Here is a 22,661-nt window from a genome sequence, read left to right on the forward strand (position 1 = left end):
TCCTAAACTTCAAAGCAGTCGCCACATGGGTTGGCATCTGTACTGCTGAGTAACAGAAACGGAGCAGGACAAGGTAGGTGAGCCAATATCTTTTATTGGACCAACTTCTCACCCACCTCGTCTAATACCCTGGGACCGACACCGCAGCAACAGCGCTGCAGAAACAGAGGCAGTTGCTTTCCAAGGAGCTGCAATCATAAGAACATTGCTGCAGCTTCTGCTCTGGATGCAACAAAAATAACAAGAAGAAACCACAGGGCCAGGGCTGGGTCCTAAATATCCATATTTGCTAAATGGACACAAACATGCGAAGCCTAGCTAGATATAGCCTGCCGCTTCCTACTGGATACTAGCAGCTTCTCTAACATAGTACACCATGAACATCGTTAGAGGGCTCATGTAGAGGGATGCTACCCTGTGCCTATACGCTGCCGGCATTTCCTCTTTCCTTATCTCTTTGAAGGGAAAACTCCCACTCGCTGGGATCCAGGCAAAGGAGAAATCTGCTGTCCTAGGGAGACTGGAATTTGAAATCACAGGTACGCCAGGGATTGACGATTGTGGTGAGGGGTGTGAGAACTGATTGTGCCGTGAGGATTTTTGCATTGCCATGGAGTCAGCTGTCCAGTCCATAACTGTTTAGTCCAGGCCTGTGGTAAGGTGGCCCCAGGTGAGGACACTAGGCTGGACAGGCTGTTTAGCTAATGGGGCTACAGGCTCCGTCTGGGTCCAGCAGCCTCACTGAAGAATCCTCTTCCTAGTCATTAGCTGAGCCTTGCCTCTTCTCTACTACAAGAGACTATAGCTACATAAAATTAGCCTCCTTTCCCGTCCACACCCCTCGGCTCAGGCTTCACCCAACCCAGGCCGGAGCACTCCCCCACCCCAATGCACTTCCCTTGCTGCTGGCTATCAGGCTTTTATGGTCTTCTGTGTTCCCTGATTGGCCCATCTGCTCTGGCCCTGCCTCATTACTCCACCCTGGACACCTGTGAGAGGTCTGAGCAGGTTGGTGGGGGGGTTTAACTCTTTGCCTGCTGACACACAGCTAGAATACCTGTGCCCTCTCCCAGTGTATGCTGATAACACATGGGCCAAGAAGAAGGACACGTGGACTATTCCTGCACCAAAATGTTCCCACATGCCTCACTGTTCTCTTGGCAGGAAGCCTGATGGAACCGATCCTGGTCGCCTGCTCCACCGCTGAAGATTACGAAAAATGCCTCTTCTACCTACAAAAGGTCCTCGTCAGACATGACCCCCATACACCTTCTTTGCTCTGTGGCTGGTGTGGCTGCTGCTTTTCAAACCTGGGACTTTCCCAACCTTATGCACAACTGCTTATCTGCCTCCTACTCCTTCTTCTCTCCCCACCCCCAATAAGGGTCCTCCATGATTCAAAACCAGTTAGCACTCAGAGTGACCATTCAGTTCCCTTGGAACTCATCCTCCCACCTAAAGGGTTCATCATGGGGGACCTCAATACTTTTTCCTAATCAGAATGTAAGTGTGTATCACATATAATGATCCTGGGGGTTTGAACTCCCCACCTCCCCTGCAGAAAGCATAAGCCGCTACAGCTTGACCTAAAGGGCAGAGACCGCTAGTTAGTCACTGTTCGTAGAGTCATATGCTCTGTGGGTCATGCACAAAGGGAGACACATGGCACATACTGAACATTCGGCTGCCTCTGCACCATACTTGGGGTTCACAAAAGGGTGATGGTGAACTGGGCTGCAAGATTTTAACAGTAGAAAAGCTCTGAGCCCCTTGAGAACTTGGACTGAGACAGGCTGCACCTTTTCTGAATGCTTAAAATCTTAAAAGCGCTTAAAGTCTTTCCAGCAGCATTGCTGTGTTAGGGTATTAATCTGCTGACATCAATCTGTTCCAGCCTGAGCAAAACCTCGACACTGTGACTGTCCAGCCACCACCAATGGTACCAAAGAAATCACTGCACCCTTAGAACTACGGAGCCTATGGAAAAGGCTAGCGCCCAGTGACAGCGCTGACTACAGGGGCCAAACTGATGGCTAAGGATGCTGGAGGAAGGAGCCCACCATTGGCAAAACTAGAGATGGACCAGAAACAACTTGAATCCAAACCCCTTCAGACTGAGAAGATTGAATTGTGAGTCCTCGATCTGAACCTACCCTGTGGGGTATGGTCCCTGGCTGGACTCATTCATTTGTGCACAGATTAGCTGCTGTTCCCGATGGCCTGTTGGAACCTCCTGGATATAATCCCAGTTGATCAGACTCCTGGGGGAGAAATCCTTCCTGGTTTGATCACTTTATTTATTGGCTGCTGCTTCTTGGAGAGAGAAATAACCTAAGGTATTGTGTAAATAGGATGACTAAAACCCATCAGCCCAAGCCTTGTGCAGAAGGGAGCATTCATGTTATAGAGTCATATCGTTTAAGGCCAGATGGAACCACTCAGTTACCTAGGCTGACCTCCCGTATAGCACGGGCTTCCAACACCCGCACACGAAACCCAGCACCCAGAATGAGAACAAAGTATCAGAGCCCAGAGGAGACTAGACCAGTATGTTCCACAGGCAGAGATTAGGAGAGATGGAGGTGCACCAGTACCTGAGGCCCCTGAAGTAGCCCGGAAATAATCAAGTGTGATATACCTGGATAATCCTGACTAGTGACCCACACCCACATGCTGCAGAGGAAGCTGAAACCCCCCCGCCCCACACGGTCACTGCCAATCTGAGTTGGGGGCAAATTCCTTCCCGGCCCTACATATGGTGATCAGCTAGACCCTGAGCATGTGAGTGACAACCAGCCAGCCAAGAGTCTGAGAGAGAGAGAGTCCTCGGTGTCATGTCAGAGGCCTAGCCCTCCCCAGCCAATGTCCCCTCTCCAGCCATGGCCATCCTGTGTGCTTCCAAGGAAGGAGATTGATAAAAAGAAAACCGGGATACATTGGGGAGCTGAGGGAATCCCTTCCTGACCCCTGCAGGTGGCTGGCTGAAGTCCTATGCATGAGCTTTTAGATGTAAATCAGAAGCGACCCCAAGGGCTGCCCAGCCCTGCCCCACACCCTCACAAGGAACCCCATCACACAATCCCACTCAAAAATTTGTCCAGATCTCTCTCAAAACTAATTAAGTTGTTTGCCTCACAGCTCCTATTGGGAGGCTGTCCCAGGACCTCACTCCTCGGATGGTTAGAAACCTTCTAATTCCCAGCCTGACCTGGTTCAGGGCCAGTTTATCACCATTTGTTCCTGTCCTAACATTGTCCTTTAGCTTAAATAGCTCTTCTCCCTCCCTGGTGTTTACCCTTCCCCTCTCCTCCTTGATGTATTTAAAGAGAGTAATTGGGTCACTTCCCAGGGGTCCCCCGTGCTAGCTGTGGATTGGCTCCCTGAAACCACCAGCCTCTCGCAACACAAGCACTCCCTTCCAGGCTTCCACTGGCCTCACGCTCTCTCTCTGCAGGTTAGCAATAAGCACACACCGACCTCAGTCCTCTGAGCATTCCTCTGGAGCAAGCAGCCTCTGGTCCACTGAAGACTCCCAGAACTCTCAGATCCATTATTCCCAAAGGAACAGTGTAACCTAGCTTGCAAAATTCAAGTCAGGAGCCCCACTTTACTGAGCACAATACACTTAGATATGTATATATATAGAGAGAGAGAGAAAACAAGAATACATTTATTATTAAAAACAGAGATTCAAGTGATCGTGAGTAAGAATATTGGCCACAAATGGTTACACAAAAACAAAATCATACCATACTTCCTAGAGCCTAAACTTAACTAACAATAACAAGGCATTCCCCTGTCCCCTACAAAATAGCTTATCCCGAGTCCTTTCCCCAGTATTTTCACCAGATGGATTGAGATCCCCTTTTCACAAAATCAAGCCTGCTGGCAGCTTGTCTTCCTGGAAGGAGCCCAGGGTTTCTTTCTGCTCCCCCAACTATACTAGAACAAACCTTTGATGGTCACCTTAAAATAGGGTACTCCCACCCACCCTGTTTACCTCTTCCTGCTACTTTCCTTCTGAAGCCTCCGCCAGCACTTCAACAGCATTTGACTCAGCGTGGTAATATGTTGTATTGTGTGACATGCGCTACCCTGTGGTCCACCAGGAAGAAGTTTGTCTCAAGACACGCTACCTTTCACTGACCTGCTTTTACCTACAGCCCTAGCAAACATATTTTTAGTATATATACACACTTCCTCACATATTCTCTGTCCATACATCTCACGATGATTAGGATGACCAGTGCAACACAGGCTTCCAGTAGAAAACTACACCATCCCTTTTGATGAACCCATGGGATCCCTGTGCCCCTGTGTGCCCGTGCCCTGTGCCAGTTGGCATCAAGAGCATCCTTGAGTCACAGTAATCATATCTCCTTCTTTTGGCTAGGCCAAGCTCGTCCAGTTGTCTCTCATAAGATAGGCCCTCCATTCCTCTGATCATCCTAGTAGCTTTTCTCTGAATCTCTTCTAGTTTGAATTTATCTGCCATGAACATAGATCTGTCTCTTCCTGGTGTTGGTGTGAATCTGTTTTATGTCCATTCTTGCAGTTCCCTGTACATCATTCTCATTTTTCCTTAGGCTCTGGTCCTTGGCTATCTCTATCATCTCTTACTTTCTTCCGCAGGGACTGGCTTCCCTTCTTTCCTTCCTCACCACCCCATTGTTTGCCTGTTTCTCCTTCTCACATCCCAGTGCAGCAAACCTGTTACTCAAGCACCACTAGGGTTCTCTTCCTCTGCCTTGTTCTCATAGTCATGTCCTTCCATGGATCACCCTCCTCTTCTGGCATTTCACACTCCAGGTCCTTTTGTTCAGCAGGTGTCCACACGTCTCAAGTTGTCTGTGTCACCTGCTCTCTCCTCTCCTGCATTATAGGAATCCTTGTCTGAATTCCATCATCTCCAGGGGCACCTCTAATCCTTGGATCTTCTCTGCCATGAGCTCTGTCAAGCGAATTTCATGCATAAGTAGCTTCCCGCAGATATCCACTCAAGGATGAAGTACATCCTGCAGCTTCTGTATCTGACCGTCTTCTTCACTTCTAGTGCTGCCTCAGTAGCCATCGCCTTCCTTTCCTAGATCTTATTCCTAGAAAAAAAGAAATGGGGGACAACCCAAACTGCCACAGAAATGCTGATCTCCGCTGTTAGCTGCTAGCTGTTTGCAGTCAAGTTCGCTAGTGACTGGCTTTTAAACCTAACCAAGTGAGGTCAGCACCTCCCTTTCCATATTACATCCATATTTAGGAGCCTAAAGCAATGACCTGATTTTTAAAGGTGCTGAGTACCCACAGCTCCTATTGGCTACCATGGGACAACTCACATTACTCATGTAAGAGCTGAAGGATTGGAACCTTAATTTTTGTTTCAAGAGCTACTCACAGTGTTTCCAGAACTCAGCGTGAATTCTCCATCCATAAGCCACTGGTCCGGGCTGTCATTTATAATGTTAACTGACCGCCCACCGTTTTGTTTCCTATCATAAACAACCAAGAGAGCTTCGGGTAACTCAGGAAATGGTGTCCGTTTCTAAGAAATTTGCCTTTGGGTCATAGCTTAATCAGACTTCTAATCTGTTAATGACATTTTGTGTATTTTCCATAAACAGTAAAAGCTGCCTTGAGAGAGGCTTGAGTGATTGACAGATAACAGGTGCTGGACAGAGATGGCACTTCTGATAAAAAGAGAAGAACTACTGAACGCAATATGCTTGAGACATTCTAGGGGTCACTCTCTTAGGGTCAAGATAGTTTCCAGGGAGGGTAGTGTCTTGTATAGAATCATAGAACTGGAAGGGATCTCGAGAGGTCATCTAGTCCGTCCCCTGCACGCAAGGCAGGACTAAGTATTATCTTGACCATCCCTGACAGGTGTTTGTCAAACCTGCTCTTAAATATCCCCAATGATGGAGATTCCACAGCCTCCCTGGGCAATTTATTCCAGTGCTTAACCACTCTGACAGTTGGGAAGTTTTTCCTAATGTCCAACCTAAACCTCCCTTGCTGCAATTTAAGCCCATTGCTTCTTGTCCTATCCTGAGAGGTTAAGAACAACAATTTTTCTCCCTCCTCCTTGTAACAACCTTTTATGTACTTGAAAATACTATACATATACTTTTGTATAGGTGTCATTGTGTATTGTAGAGAGAGAGCTCTCTGAACGGAAACCATAATGTATGAAGATTCTTTGCCTAGGGACTCTGAATGGGTAACCTTTGTTTTCTTTGAACCACATCTCAATCATCTGTTGCTGAAATGCCCCAGAAGTTACAATCACACACAGTTAGGGGTTTCCCCCCCGGAATCAGAACCATGAGACGCCAAGAAATGAACTGATTTTTTCATCAGTACTAAGTCCTTGGGCAAGCAGTTAGATAGGTAGGAAGTAGAAATGTTTCTTGAGCCAGGCATAAAGTGGATGGGCCACTCTGCAAACTGCCCCCAGGTACTGTAGCTGTGTTCAATGCATCAGTACGAACAGACAGCGCCACCTGCTAGTCCATCAAGAGTTGAGACTGTTCTCCTAGTCCCCGGCCTATCAAACAGTTTTGCTTCTCCGTCTTGACCACGTTAGCATTATCTAAGCACTGTTCTCCAGCTCTGATGGTACTAAGTAGCTGGAAAGCTGGCTTTCCCAGCTGCCTGGAAATCCCCATTTCCTAAAGCAGAGGGGGTGGTGGGAGGGAGGGCTTGTTAGAATAGTAGATGATACTGCTGGGTTGGACTGTTGGCAGAGCTGTTGGAGGGCACAGACAGGGCCAGATTAACGTTATGAGGGGGCCTAAGGCTAATGGGAGGAAAGGGCCTAAGAATGACATATTGCAAAAAAAATGATGATGTCATCAAACATTTCTCTACAGACATATTTACATATTCTTTATTTATGTAAAATTAACAAGTTTATTCTACTCTCACAACGCTCAATTCTTCAAATAGATACTTCTGAGTAAGAGGTAGCACAGGGATGCGACGCTATCCTTCTCCTGGGCCTCCTTCCTCCGAGCTAGTGGGGTGCTCCTCTGTATGAGGGTGGACTCTGCAACGTCCCCCATCCTGCTCACCTCTTTCAGGTTTGCGCTTCTACCCTCAGCTCTCCTTCTGCACAGTGCAAAGCCAAGCCCTTTCCCCCAAGCTATGGCCTTTACACCACATACCCCATCTCACTCTGACTGCACTCTGGGAAGTTTTTTGTTATGTAAAAGAAAACCACTCAGGAGTAAAATCCACTGAAGTAGAGGAAGTAGTAGTGGGAAAATGACATTGGGTGGCATTGTATTTTAGGCTGTCTTGCTCTGAAAGCTGCATCCCAGTGTTGCAGTGGCTGAGGACAATGAATTACTGTTTTCACATTAAACCGAAATACTATTTGTGGGATCATACCCAGTTTGTGTAGTTAATCTCCAGTGATTCACCACATCAGGCCATTCTGTCACCAAGCTCTTCCACAATTAGAATCATATAATAGAATCATAGGACTGAAAGGGACCTCGAGAGGTCATCTAGTCCGGTCCCCTGCACTCATGGCAGGACTAAGTATTATCTATTCTGGAATGTGTGATCAGCAGCTCTGACATGAGGTTTTTTAAGCATGAGTTCTGTGTGCACCAGCCCCCTATGGTTTGCATTTGTTTGTTTTAAACTTTCTGTAAGAAAAAGGTAACAGCTAGGAGTGACACAGATCTTTAGATGGTTGGCCGGTCATAATATTTAGCACTTCTGTACTATGTTAGCTCTTCAGAATCACTGTACAAATATTAAACAAACTTAATCTTAAGAGTTTCAGCTTTCGAATGACTAGGAGTTGACAAAACAGAGCTATTCCCTGTTGTGTTCTCTGCCCCCCTGAACAAAAAGACTTCACTGAAAATCAGCATCTTAAAAGTACTATTAAGGATCTTTCAAAAGAACAGTCCAACCAAGACTGCTGTAGTTATACCCTTGCTATATCAGATGTGGTTTTTGTTGAAGTCTGGTATAGAATGAAGGGTGAGCTTCCTGTTTCCTTTGCCTGTGTAAATCAAGCAGACCTTGCTTATTTTTTTCCCTTAAAGTGCTCAGAGTTTAGGGGAGGACAGTGAATGAGATTCTGTTTATACCAGGTGTGAAAAGGCAGAAGGGACCAAAATCTATTCTTGTGCAAAAATCTGTTCTCCATGAAGTCAATAAGGCTACACAGGTGTAACGGTCAGCAGGAACTGGCCTGTGTTCTCCTTCCCTTCTCGAATCACAGCCCATGCTTACCCAGCGTTTTCCACTTGGGGAAGAAGTTCGTTTGAGTTGGGGCAGAAAAATGAGGACTAACTTCAGGGTTATTTACCTTTAAGTTTTTGGAATGAAACTCAAAAGAAATCAAATGTGAGGTAACTTTATGATGGATTGAACTGCTAGAGAACCAGCAAATGGACAGAACCTGCCTTTAGCCTATTCCGCCAGTCTTTCTATCATAGTCTGCTAAGAAGTGGATTTAAAATCCTTGCGGGAGAGGGGAGGGAGAAAACTACAACATTGTGTGTTCAGCTTCCTCCAGGGCTTTTGCAACCCGTTAAAAGTACAATGATGTGTTGGCCTGTGGAACTAGGCTGAGCATGAGGGAATAACTTGGTGGCCTGTACATCCCAGTACAGAAAAATACATCAAAGAAAAAAATTGAATGTCTTTGATTTTTAGTACAGTTCAATACAGTGTTGAACATTACACAGGGCATCATAACTCTGAAGCCCTTCAGTGGAAGGTTCTGTAAAAGTTAAAGGACTGGTATCCAGAATGGGATGTTTGGTTTTGTTTTTCCTACACAGTGTGGGGGAATTCATTCCTTATACGTGGGAGGGGCAATCGTTCTGGCTGGAGCTGGATAGAGTGTGTGCAGGTTCTGTGCAAGCTTCCCCGCATGACCGCTCTGGTACTGCTGTTTCCCCGCGCCACTCACCGGTTGTCCAGGAACGGGACCCAGCACACACAGAAGATGACGGTGACGAGCACTAGGACCCAGTGCCAGCCTCAGCAGAGGAGAGGGACAGAGGGAGCTTCTTCCCTTCCTGACAGCTAAGCAAAGATCAGGAGAAATCGGAAGTCGGAGGGTCTGGGAGTGGGGTGGGGAGGGGGCAATGCCACGGCTGGCACGGGTTCCTGTGGTAACCGGATTTTTAGTGTCCGGTCACCAGTGTTAACCGGATCCCTGGCGGTGTGTTCCTGCAGAGCGGTGCTGCCTGAGCTCCTGCCAAGCCGCAGGGGGCTGCTTTGCCTTTCCTGCTGGCAGGAACTCTCCAGCAGGGCTGCGTGAGCAAGCTTGCTCACCGTTACCCGGCCCTGGCCGTGCCCCCGCCTGACCAGGAAGAGTAAACATAAGAGGGCCTAAGGCTATAGCCTTTTTAGCCTAATGGTGAATCTGGCCCTGGACACAGGAATGGAATAGCAGGGGGTGTGCAAGGGTAGAAGCCAGGTGTATATGGAAGAGCTGTGTGGAGAAAACTTATTCAGTCCTATCAAGAGCACGGAGATAAATCCACCAAAAGAAGAGAATTTAAAAACGAACAGAAAACAGCCACCCAAAACCCCACAATTGTTCTGAATCTTGGCTCAATTCAGATCAGCTCCATTGATTTATTAGTCAGAGCTAATGTTTATTTTGCCTTTACAAAAGGTCACAAGAAGATTTTTTTTTTTTAAAAAAACATACATAATAAACAAAACGGCTGTCTAAAGGAAAGGCAATGCACAGAATGACAGCTTCCAAACACTCACACCTGGGGCAGCAGCAACAGCCTTTGCTTAGCTGGCAAGTTGGAACAAGGAGGACATTCACTTTAACCGTAGCAAGGGTAGTGATAGCTCAAAGCCATGAAGTGCACCAGAATATAAACTCTTTGACAAAGGCAAAGTCACCCTTTGGGGTCCGTTCCCTCTGGCTCCTCCCACTCACCTCACCTCCCACCCCAGCTGTGGGTCTGTACATTCCACAGCTGGAGCAGAACAAAACCCCGTTCTCGTCCTCGTTTTTATAATTTTGCTGATGTGATTTAGCCGCACCCGTGAGCGTCATGGTAAATGCTGGAGAATTAATGAGGAACTGGTCAAATTTCACAAGGTGGTGGGTGGAGGGTGCAAGGGTAAATAGTGCTTTTCCTGAGTAAGAATGATACTTCAAAAGGCGTTAGAGAAACATCAAATGCTTTACAAACACCAGTTATGTCACACAATGCCTCTACTACAGATATGGAAACCAAGACACAAAGAGGTTAAGTGACTTGCCCAAGGCTAGATACCAAGCCAGTGGCAGCATTAGGAGTCCAGACTTCTCATCCTGTGCTATAACTCACAATCATTCCCACCTGATTTCACTCTTACAGTTACTGCACCAAATCACAACATTCGGTAGTTCACACAAAAGGAAGCAAGCAAAATAATGTTAGAACAATAAATCCCCATAGAACTCTGCTTTGGCAGTATGAAGGTGACACACTGAAATTATGGAAAGTGTCAGTGTGAGGAATCCAATGATCCACCCAAATGATTACAGAATGTGTGATCAGGAATTGTAGAGACGTACAGAATTGCTTTCAAAATATGAGATGCCTCTGTTGAGCAGGCCTTATCAATGGGACTGCATTACATTCTTTTTACATGTCTGTACAGCTAAGGATAACACAGTTTATTATCATTTAACAGAAAAATGCAAATTTCTATTCACCATGCATTAATATTTCCAGTGCTTGCCTTAACTTATAGGCCTAACTTCATTATCTTGCCAAAAATCAGAGGAGGAAATTGACGTCCTGGTTTGAGGTAGGTGGTATTTGCATTTTCTTTGTATGAACTCTGACTCAAAACCTCATCCTGGCTCAGGGAGTTTTTAGTCATCAAGAGATTTGTCTCCAAAGTTATCGGTCTTTCCTGGAAGGGGGCAGGGGGAGGAGGGCAGGGCTAGGAAACTACATAGCACTCGGATGGTGTCAAAGAAAGACACTGAGTCTTAGCCAAAAGATCACATCCTTTGCTAATGCAAAGTAGCTCCGGTGAAGGAGATTGACCACAAAGATGAGGATTTGGCCTTTAAAATTAAGGCAGAAGGGATTCATTCTACCAGTGGTGGTACTCTATGAAAATCTGGGGTTCTAGTTTAACATAATTCAAAACTTCTGGGGCTGGATCTGCAGCTGGCGTACATCAGCGTAGCCCCACTGAAATTGCTGGTCTTGTCCATTGCACTTCTCCGGTCTATACCAGCCGAGGAGCTAGATCTTGGCGGCACAGTTTTCCCTTGGCCCTGCCCAAAAGTGCAAGTCCTGGCCTTTGTTTTGTTTAGAAGCTGGGTGAGAATTATTTACAAAGCAGATTCTTTATGGTTTGTAAATAGGCCTCAGGTTGGGTTTTTGATTGTATTTTTAATTGACTATTCCTGAAACAAAAATGGCTTCCATGGCAAAAAACAAATGTTCCCTGAGGTGTCATGGAACCCAAAACACCCCCATGTTCTCCTATCGCTAAGCCAAGGCTCTTGCTCTGCTGCAAGAATCTCTGCAAACAAACACAAGGGCCTTTGATTGTCTCCAGAGCAGGGCCCACAGACATGTTAAGTGACGTAGCCTCAGACTGGAAACTATACAGGGACAAGAGCTGTGCACTGAGATTTGCGCCATCAGCAAAAGCATCAAGGAAATCCTGTTTCCACCCGAGAGCAAAACGTTTCACAGATTCAGAGAGAGCTCCCCATTTCACCTACCAATGGAAGGCAATACGGGGCGAGTGGAATACAATATGGTTGACTGCAGTATTGCAGACTAAAAATGCTCCTTTAGCCACACTTTGCCCCCCTCACTCCCTTCATATATGTCCTACAGACACATGTGCCACCTTGGTAAAACACCTGATGAAAACTTCAGTTAAGTTCCCCAGGGACATACTCACATGGCCAGGAGAGAGGCAACTGTAGGGCCTCATGGAGAGACCCTGACACACCACGGAAATGCAGCACAGTAAGGGAGGGTCATGAGCAGAGGATGCCCAGGGGAAAATCAGAGCCAGATATTCTAGTCCCGGACTGAGTTCAGGAGGACTTGGGCTCAGAAAAGGAGGAACATAGAGCTGAGATTCTGGCTGCACTAAATGTCAGCTTGAGTTAGTGGTTCCTCAATTTCTAACACAAAATCTGTTACAAAAGCCCACTTCTTGCTGCTATGTTTAAAATTGCCCCTTTGTCCCGCTCTGCTCTACATTTGACAAGCCCAGCTCTGCTCCTCTGGCAGCAACTCTCACTCCATCTGCAACTTCAGTGTGGCCCCACACTAGGGCAATAAGAGAGTTTTCCTTCAGCGATTTTGCCTCCATGTTCTTCCTCTGGGAACTGGCAGCTGTAAGTATCTTCGACCAGGCGGCACGTCGGTGGCAGCAGAATGCTGGGATGATCAGGCTCTGTAGGGAGCACCCCCAGGGAAGGAGCAGACATTAGGGTTGCGGTTGTAAGGAATGGGAAGCAGCATTTCACGGGTGTCTGACAGGTGCACCACGTTCAGCGATGAATGAGCCTACTCTTGCTGTCCACCCGGAGATGTTAAGGTATCGTATCGCCTCAGAACTTGGAATGAGTCCAGGTGAGGCCCACAAAGATCTCAAGTGCTGCAACCGACATGGAAAATCTATACTATGCGCTATACACCTCAACACAACAGCTAGTACCTCCTGTTTTGGAATGTCTGCCGGAAAGTAGGATGCTTAGGGGACCCCCATGATAGGCCCTCAGCCAGGGATTGCCTCATTTCTGCCCTCAAGTGGATGGATCATGAGCCTTGAAAGGACACGATTGGATCGTTGTCCATAATACTGGGACAGATTCTGACTGACACTAAGAGTGTGTCTACACTGCAGAAAAACCCTTCATGGAAGTGAGTCTCAGAACCTGGGCAAAATATAGCAGGGTGTATGTTCGGGCTCTGACTTGCTCCCCCAAACACCAGGTTTCAGAGCCCAGGGTCCAGCCCAAGCCCAAACTCCACACTGTTATGGTTAGACCCGCAGAGTGACTCCCATGAGCCCGAGTCAGTTGACCTGGGCTCTGAGACTCACTGCAAGAGGGCTTTTTTCGCAGTGTAGACACTTAAGGCCCCTTTGTATTGCTCAGACTGGGTAAGGGGGCCTTGGACTGTGTGTGAATGTATTTACCTCCACTTAAGAGCCCCATTGCACTGCTACGGCACTATCTAGTGCCTTCATGCAAACGAAAATCTGACCCTCGGTGTTGGGTGGGGTCTGTTATAGGTTAAGCCTAAGTCCAGCTCAAGATTCTGAACTATATTATACTTTTAGAAGAGCGGGCAGTATAATCTTTGCTTGTTCATTCCTCGCACAGTCACACACCCTGCAGGCCACAAATACTTATGCACACAGCATAAACACACAAAACCAGCCCCTCTCCCTGCTGGTTGCTGCTGTGTAAGCAAACCAGGAAACAATGCCTATGCATCCAGAGTGTCTGCTTCAGGACACACATCACATCTATATCTACCTGGTCCCCATGCAGCTCTCCGCCCTAAGCATATTTACCTTTGCAATATCCCTCTGAGGAAGGGATGGGGAGATAAATGCACAGACAGGTTTAGGGCATGTCTACACTGCACTCAGAGGTGTGATTTTCAGCTCAGGTTGGCTACTCACGCTAGCTTTAATCTAGCCAGCATAGCTGAAAATAGCAACGAAGACTCGACAGCATGAGCTAGCAATGTGAGTACATAGCCACTGTTCCAAGTGGGTTTGCACAGCCTGCGCTGAAGGGTTTGCACACCTCTTGACAGCTTTTTTAAGCCTTGCTAGCTAGATTAAGGATCCCGTGAGTGTGCCAACCTAAGTTGCAATCACACCTCTGATTGCAGTGTAGACATAAACTGAAGTGGTTTACCCAAGGTCACATAAGAAGTCAATGGTGGAGCAGGGAACTGACCCAGATCTACCAAGTCCACAGGGCCTTAGCCACTGACCCATGCCTTCTTCCCTTCAGCTACCATGAAATAGTCCATACAGATGCACTGACCTTCAATGATGTGGAGTTTCTCTTTCTTCAGCGTCCATAAGCAAAGGTGCAGGAAGAAAGTCATCAGGATGAGAATGAATACACCCAGTGCAGTCAATATCGCCAGGATGGTGGTGTACTTGGAATCTGATGAGCAGGGGGGGATGAAATGAAATACATGGCCATGGATCACATGACCCACAGCCCAGCCCTGTGCTACAGGGAAGCCAACGCTTCCAAGGAAATGAGGGAGCAGTGTGTTAATCTACGTCTGAGTCAGACGGGGAACTAGGAAAGGGAAAACCATAGTACGGGTTATTAATCACAAAGGTCAGAACTGGCCTGGGATCATGTGTGCAGGAGATCATTGTTTTTGGGTAGCATGCATGATCTCTACATTGCTTAAACACGAGCGTCCTCCTCTCTCTGTGTTGTAATGAGGACCTAGTATGTCTCTGGCACTATCTTTCATCCATTTACTTTTGGCTTCAATGGAGTGTCACAGGGTGCAAGTCAAACCCAGCCTAGGGTTTCCCTGAAGGAACACAACATACAGTGGACCAAATGTTTACCCTTCCTGCAGCTCCAGTGACCTGGCCCAGTAGAAATTAAGATATCTGCATACAAAGGGCCTGGTGCTGCTGAGGCCCCTCAACTCCAATGATCTCTGAGAGCTGAGGGCATTCAGGACCCCATCAGAGATGCTTGGTACCTGTCAGGATGGGGGTCAATATTTTTCCCCATTAGTAACTTGAGTTTCCGGGGTCTGCTGCTAATTGACATCTGGGTGAGTGGGACCGACAACTGGCACATGGTGGGGAAGTCAGAGCAGACAGAAATTTGAATGTGGGTGATGAACTGCTAAGTTGTGTCTCTTGAGAGCGCCCTATTAAAGAGCAGCAGATGCCGGATGGAAAACTCTGATAAGCTGTTTGCTAAGGAACAGTTCTATTACCACCCCTACATTTCTCCTCCTGACCCTTTGATGGTTATTATTGTTAGCAATGTTTCATGATGTTTAAATCTGGGCTTCTCAGCAATTCATGCTGCTTCATAAATACCACAGGGAACTCAAGGGTTATTTCTTCCATGCCAAGCAACCATGATGGCACAAACCCAGGATCGGGCCTTTGTCTGGGGATCATGATCTTAAATGCCTTGAGGAAAGGAAGAGTCTGAAGTAAATGATCTGCCATCCAGGATGTACCTTGCTGCTGAACTGGGGTCACAGCTCCGAAAATGCCACATTCCACATTATGGGTATGATTTCCTGGCCTGATTGTTCGTAATCCAGAATTCTTACAGCTAAGAAAAAGGCAAAGCATTGTTAAGAACGTCTCTCTCTGTTTCTGTCCCCGGCTTCTGCCTTCTCTCCCACTCCACCTGTCTCTCTTTCCTGTATTTTTTATTTCTTTAGAGCACAACTGGCCAAATTATGGCTGCTCTGGCTGGATACACTGGACCAGTTCTGCTGAGAAGCTTGTTAAGATTCAATCCCACCCAGACCCAGTTTCAAACTGTATCCATGCTTGGGTCAATTTGTGGCTTTGACCTGAAAGTAGGTGAAAAATGTGGGTTTTTTTTTATTTCCCCAAGTTTCACTTTAAGATTGGTTGGGTACAAAACCAAAGAAAAGATTTATGTGATATCCTGCCAAGCAAAAACACCTGTAATAGTAACCCAGCAGACTCTTGGATAATTAATTACTGTGGCTTTAATTTTTTAAAAAAATTTAAAATTAACCACTTGAGGTGTGTATCATGAATATTGCCAAAGAAGAGATCTATCCATAAATACATACTTAGTCCAAGGCCTACAACAGCTGTTCAGAGTGTCAGAATAGGTTCCATTTTTACAGGGTTCACAGGTGAATTTGAAGTGATCAGTGCCTAGGAGAGAAAAGAAAGGGGATTACTTCTGGGAGGCAGCATTGCTGCATAGGAAGACAAGTATGGTCCATCTTCAAACATTTCAGAGTAAATATGGAGAATGGAGAGGAGCGCTAATAACTGATGATATCAAGAAAGAGAGGGGTTTAATGCCTATTTGTTTCAGTCTTCACTAAAAAGGTTATTGGAGATCAGATACTCAGCACAATTAATATTAACAACAAAGGAGAAGGAATGTAAGTCAAAATAGGGAAGAACCAGTAGAATATTTACATAAGTTAGATGTATTCAAGTTGGCAGGACCTGATGAAATTTTTTCTAGGTTATTTAAAGAACTAGCTGAAGCAGTCTCAGAATCATTAGCCATTATCTTTGAGAAGTCATGGAGGACAGGTGAGGTCCCAGAAGACTGGAAAAGGGCAAACACAGTGCCTGTCTTTAAAAAGGGGAACAAAGAGGACCTGGGAAATTATAGGTTGGTCATCCTAACTTCAATACCTTGAAAAACAACAAGGAGTCCAGTGGCATCTTAAAGACTAACAGATTTATTTGGGCATAAGCTTTCATGGGTAAAAAATGCATGGATCTGAAGAAGTGGTTCTTTACCCACTAAAGCTTATGCCCAAATAAATCTGTTAGTCTTTAAGGTGTCACCGGACTCCTTGTTGTTTTTGTGGATACAGGCTAACATGGCTACCCCCGATACTTAATATCTGGAAAGACACTGGAACAAATTAATAAACAATCAATCTGCAAGTACCTGGAGGACAGTATGGTTAGAAGAAATTGCCAGCATAGATTTGTCAAGAACAAATCATGCCAAATCAATTTAATTTTCTTCTTTGACAGGGTTACTGGGCTAGTGGACAGGTGGGAAGCAATAGACATACTATACCTTAATTTTAGTAAGGCTTTTGACACAGACCCACATATTCTCATAAGCAAACTTGGGAAGTGTGGTCTAGATGAAATGACTATAAGGTTGGTGCACAATTGGTTGAAAGACTGTACTCAAAGAGTAGTTATCAATGGTTCACTGCTAAATTGGAAGGGAGTCGTACAGAGATCAATCCTAGGTCTAGTACTATTCAATATTTTCATTAATGGCTCAGATAATAGAGTGGATAGCATGCTTATAAGATATGCAGATGACACCAAACTTGGAGAGGTTGCGAGTACTTTGAAGGACAGGATTAGAATTCAAAATGACTTTGACAAATTGGAGAATTGATCTGAAATCAACAAGATTAAATTCAATAAAGACAAGGGCAAAGTACTTCACTTAGGAAGGAAAAATCAAATGCACAAATACAAAATGGGCAATAACTGGCTACGTGTTAGCTCTGCAGAAAAGGATCTGGGGATTGTAAGGGTCACAAACTGAATATGAGTCAACAACGTGATGCAACTGTGAGAAAGGCCAATATTCTGCAGTGTATTAAGGGGAGTGTGGTATGTAAGACACAGGAGGAAATTGTCCACATTAGGAAAGATGTGGACAAATTGGAAAGAGTCCAGAGGAGAGCAACAGACATGAGAAAAGGTTTAGAAAACCTGATCTATGAGGAAAGGTTAACAAAACAGGGCATATTTAGTCTTGAGAAAAGAGGACGGGGGGGAGAGGGTCTTCCAATATGTTAAGGGCTGTTATAAAGAGGATGGTGAACTATTGTTCTCCATGTCAATTGAAGTAATGGGCTTAATATGCAGCAAGGGAGATTTAGGTTAGATGGTAGGGAAAACTTTCTAACTCTAAGGGTAGTTAAGCGCTGGACTAGGCTTCCGAGGGTGCTTGTGGAATCCCCATCACTGGAGATTTGTAATAATTGGTTGGACAAACACCTGTCAGGGATGGTCTAGGTTTACTTAGTCCTACCACAGGGCAGGGGGCTGGACTTGATGACCTCTCAGGTTTCTTCCAGCTCTGCATTTCTACGACTTGGGGGAATGGGATGAATGTAAGAAAGGAGCACTTTAAGATGGACATTAGGAGAAACCCCTGAGGAGGGAGATCCATTAGATTGTAGACTAGTCCCCTAAGACGAGGTAGTGGGAGCGCTATTGTTTGGGATGTTGTAGAGAGAAAATGAAATAACACTTCATTTCGGGTCAAATGTAATGTTTCGTTTCCATCATTTCAAAATGTTCCATTCCAATTTTGACCTTCCCTCCCACCCCTTTTTTAGTCTAAATGTTTAGACTTAAGAAACCAAAATGGGACATTTTGAAAATTTCAAAATGAAATCAATGCATATCTTACACTTGACTTTAATGGGATTTGAATCAGCCCCCTCCTAAAATCCACCTGTTTGTTTGGGCCCCATCGCTATAATTTCTGAGCACATCTTGCATATTTACAGAGCCATCAGGTCAACCCACCCTGCGAGATAGGGAAGTATCATTATCTTTCTTTTATCCATAAAAAATAAGGCAGTGAGAGATTAAATGTTTTTCCCGCCAAGGTCTCCCGAGAACAGGACCGGCTCCAGGCACCAGCGTTCCAAGCAAGTGCTTAGGGCGGCCGTCAGAAAGGGGCGGCAGAGTTTCCGCAGTGGCGGCAATTCGGCGGCAGCTTATCCGTTCCACCATCCACGGCGGCAATTCGGTGGCGACAGGTTTTTTCACAGCTTGGGGCGGCGAAAACGGTAGAGCCAGCTGGCCCTGCCCAAGAAGCCTGCATGTCGCTGAGCTGGGACTCGAGTCCACATCTTCTAGGTCTCAGGCCAATGCCTCAACCACAACACCACCCTATCTCCCCATTGTTAAACTATGATTGGCTGCTAAATTAAAACCTGCTATTCCACCTTTTTTTCATCTATTCTGGTTTTTTAGTTCCCTTTTCATTTCCCTTCTTTGCATACTCGCTGTTATGCTCCAGAGCTGTGCAAAATATTAGCAATTAGATTTGAAACCTGGTACTTCATGAAATTGGATCCATGTAATGACCCCTCCCCTCCAACCCCATGCATTTGGTTGGTTTACAATCAGAAAGAGGACTCTTTTGGAGTGAAATCCGGCCAAATTTTCACTCTGTCCATTCATCATTTTTATATTACGCTCCTCAGTGTAATTGCTGAACACACAAAGATGATCTTATTATAGAGTAAAATACTAGAGACGAGTTTTTGCAGTGAAATGTGAAGAATTTTGACATTTTGCCTGTTTGGCTGCAAAAAACACATCTTTTGAGGTAAAATTTTCACAACTCCCCTCCTGCCCTGCCATTACCATCATTTTAGAACTGCAAAGTAGCCCAGAAAGAGCTAGCAAATAATTTTTTTCTTTTTTTTTTTTCAGGATCTGAATTGTTTTCTTCATGGACTTCAGCCACTTCGAAGCTGATGGTTGGCTTGCTGAACCATCTCCTCCTTACCACCGGGCAGCTTCCAGAATGCACCCGTGTAGAGGACGTATGTACAATGTCTGCTGACTGACGCCCCTCCCCACCTTCATGGAGCTCAACTTGACAGACTCATTTGCATTCCTATAGTTACCTGATTTGTTCAGCTCCGTCCCCGCCTTGCACTGAGGGAGTGGCCTGCAGGTCGTACATGGAAGATTACTACACTGGTACCCAAGACTACACTTACAGGTCGGTTTCAGGATGTCAGGGCATGGATCCGAAAGGCCGAGTGTCACTAGGAAAGCAAAGAGTTAGACTTGGTATAACAGAGACCAGAAACTGGCTCTTGCTATTTAACCATGGGCATTACTGGGTGATGCTGGAGAACCTCCTTCTAGGCAGGAGGGTGCCTCTGGGAAGGATATATAGACATGGGGCCAAACACTCTCTCAGTTACGCGGGTGGAAATCCAGAAGGACTCTGTTTCAGTCAGTGGGGTGGCACTGAGGTAAACTGTGGAGAATCTGACCCACTGTGACTCCTCCAGCACACTGGGATTCCTAGAGCCAAGTATGTTGTTAGGGTAGGTGAACCCTGGGGCCAAAGGTAACCCCCAGAAGTCCCTGGCTGTCCCCACCTTTAATGGAAAATGCAGCCAGAGAGTCCCAGCATGCAATGCATCATATTACAAATGCAGGCAGTTGCAGTCCACTGGTACTTACTGCAAATTTCAGGCCTCAGTACTGTGAGGTGATGGGTGCTGCATGACCAAAGGGAACACCGCACAGGAACGGGCTCTGCGTTCAGCCCTTGGGCTTCCAGTCTGTTGGCGAAGCCCTGCATAGTCGGGCAAAGCCCTGTGTCAGAGGGCTGCCCGCAGGATTCCAGACCACCAGTGCCATAGTTCTCATTCCCTGCCCCTCCCTGGCATTCAGACATTTGCTTCCAAAATAAATTCACACAGAGTCAAACCAGAGAGCCAACCCCCTCTGCCTTCCAAATTGGGAGAAGCTCAGCTCCAAATCTAGATCTGAACTCCACAACTCGTTCCCATCTCTAATTTTTGACACCCTTTAAAACAAAACGGAACAGAAAAATGAATGATGAGAGACTCCAGAGGTCATCAAAATGAAAGACTGATCACATAAGCTAGGGCCAGGGCTTGTCACACCAGGCCCAAGGGGGCTATTTAGAGGAAAGAGAATTGCATGTTTGCCCAGCAGTTGGGTAACATCAAGGGCGAAACAGGGAAAGTACAGATTAGTGCAACAGGACGTCAAACAAAAAGGTGTGTGGCAGCGGTCAGGCATCAGCGATTTCCTGAGCTGATGCTGGAATGTACAGGAGGATTCACCTGATACTCCTCAATTCACCTGTCACTCATTGGCCCCTTTTATTTTTTCAATTCTTGGATGGTTTGGAGCAAAACTAATGGAATTACTTCAGCATGTAAAGAAAATGAGCTGCAGGAACAAAGAGAGATTAGAATACTTTGTTCTGTACATAAAAAGCCTGTGAATTACGGGCTACTAATGAACCATTCCTGACCACCCTCAATTTGCAGCCAACTCAAGTCACTCAGCACCTTGTAGGATAAAGGCCCTGGGGTGGGCTGAGCTGCCATTGGCTGGCCTGAGGTTACCCACCTCTTTCGTCTGAATTTTACCTTTGGTGAACGAGGCTGGATTGGCAAACTGCCCTGGGGACCTGAAACCCTCCATGCACAGAACAGGGGCAGCATGGACAGCAACTGCAAAGCAATCTCCCCACACGCTGCCCCACCAGTGTGTCTCAGCGCTGCCCTGGGGCTGACGGGGAATTTAGTCTCCATGGCCCACTCATTTTGTGACCTCTCTGCTGAGACAGCCAGCTCAAAGGTGTGACTGGCTGCGGTGGATGTGTGAGACTGGGAAAGTGTGCTGAGACTCAGTGACTCACTTAAAGGCTAGGGTGGGGTGGGACAGGGGTACTTCACTGTGTGCGAGCATCACACCTTTATACTTGTCCGGAATCTGACCTCACAGTCACATAATGTAACAAAACCCTTGTCTAGGCAGCAAAATTGCCTGCGAGAAAAATGGAACACCACAGCTGATAATGTTGCCATTTCTGTATGAGAACAGCATTTGCTGTTACACCATCTAGGGTAAAATTTACAATGGCTTCCAACACTTGTGCTTCCAAGCATCAGTTGATCAGCAGTTGTGTGTATTGCGCAATTAACTGCTCTGAAGCATACAACATTGGCCACTGTTATAGACATGATACCAGACCAGAAGAACCTTAGATGTGGTGTGGCAATTTATAGATATTAAAGATAGAAGGGACCATTGAGATCACCTGGTCTGACCTTTATAAGACAGGCCATAGAACCTCACCCAGTAATTCCTGCATCAAGCCCATAACTTCTGAGTGAGCTGCAGCATATCTTTTAGAAAGACATCCCATCTTGACTTCAAGACTACAAGTGATGGAGATTCCACTACATCCCAATTTCATTCTTCCATGAACATCCTAAGACCTGTATACAGTTTGGAATGACCCTGAGCCTCTGGGCCTGGGTCCCTATTACCTTGCACCTTTGGTTGTCATTTAGGCCTGTGCAAAGCATTATGATTTAGTGGCATTTGACACCCACTTTGCAAAGGCGTGAATAGCAACACCAGGGGCAAGGCTGGGGGAGAATCCAGCTCTCCAACTTTTGGTCCCACAAATTAGAGCATTTCTAGCTCAAATGCAGAGGATGCAACTACCCTGCTGGCTGAGAGATCTGGCAGCGAATCCTAATGAGAGCTGGGCGTGGCCAGCATGCTCGAAACAAACCACCCCTCAGCTTTGGGATGGTCCTGCATCCAAAGCCAGATCCAAATTTTGCAGCCTGCTCTTTCCTATCCCTGCAAAGAGACAACCCAAATCCAGAGAGCCCCACACTGGCAACCTTTGGGTGCCAGCAGGTTCAAAAACAAGAACACAAATCTAGTCTGAATTTTGCAGCTCAGGCCCCTCTCTGATAACAAGAAGGGGGAAGCCCCTGCTTCTTCTTTCCTTTGCACACACTGCTGCTCCTGTCACACTGAAGTTTGCCTTCCCTATGTTTATTGATTCTGTGGTCAACATGCAATGTGGACAAGACAGAGGAACCTTCCCTCACCCCCTTACCTGAGCTGCACGTGATGCAGTTTGTAATACCCTCCTTGGTCACCACTTTGAATTCATCATTGGAGCACTCGGTCGCCAGAGCCATCTCCACCCGCAGCCACAGGTCCATCAACAAAACTAAGCAGATCCCCTGCCTGGGGAGACAGAGTCTTCTTTGCTTGGCCATATCTCAAGCTGCTCTCCCTGTGAGTTGCTACAGCTCAGGTACCTTGGCTGGGCTTATTTCAGCTCTGCCCCTGCCAAGCGCCTCCTGTCTCTCTGATGC

The 22,661-nt window shown here is 46.3% G+C and overlaps 1 protein-coding gene across 4 annotated transcripts; it reads right to left on the bottom strand.

Moving 5' to 3' along the window:
• Positions 1–9,678: 9,678 nt before the first annotated feature.
• Positions 9,679–22,661, bottom strand: TNFRSF18 (TNF receptor superfamily member 18). 4 transcript variants are annotated; one of them, XM_073316787.1, is made up of 6 exons: positions 22,397–22,661; positions 19,389–19,532; positions 15,807–15,894; positions 15,213–15,310; positions 14,027–14,152; positions 9,679–12,414 (listed from the first exon to the last, which is right to left on the bottom strand). In XM_073316787.1, exons 1-6 carry the CDS (start codon positions 22,560–22,562, stop codon positions 12,272–12,274), a joined length of 765 nt encoding a protein of 254 aa, XP_073172888.1. In that variant the 5' UTR covers positions 22,563–22,661; the 3' UTR covers positions 9,679–12,271. The 4 variants fall into 4 exon arrangements, with proteins under 4 accessions (XP_073172888.1, XP_073172887.1, XP_073172890.1 ...); XM_073316786.1 differs by lacking the exon at positions 22,397–22,661 and adding an exon at positions 19,960–20,283; XM_073316788.1 differs by lacking the exons at positions 9,679–12,414; positions 22,397–22,661 and adding exons at positions 12,444–12,618; positions 19,960–20,283.

This window comes from Lepidochelys kempii, chromosome 18 (genome assembly GCF_965140265.1).
Source record: "Lepidochelys kempii isolate rLepKem1 chromosome 18, rLepKem1.hap2, whole genome shotgun sequence".
In the NCBI taxonomy this organism is placed as follows: domain Eukaryota; kingdom Metazoa; phylum Chordata; order Testudines; family Cheloniidae; genus Lepidochelys; species Lepidochelys kempii.

Bases quoted from the DNA above. Each gene is read 5' to 3' on its own strand.
- TNFRSF18 (XM_073316786.1), bottom strand. From the start codon at position 20,176: ATGTCTGAATGCCAGGGAGGGGCAGGGAATGAGAACTATGGCACTGGT. The intron at 15,311-15,806 runs GTATGTATTTAT...CCTTTTTCTTAG, and splicing joins TGTTGTAGGCCTTGGACTAA to CTGTAAGAATTCTGGATTAC. The intron at 14,153-15,212 runs GTACATCCTGGA...CCTGCTCATCAG, and splicing joins GACCCCAGTTCAGCAGCAAG to ATTCCAAGTACACCACCATC.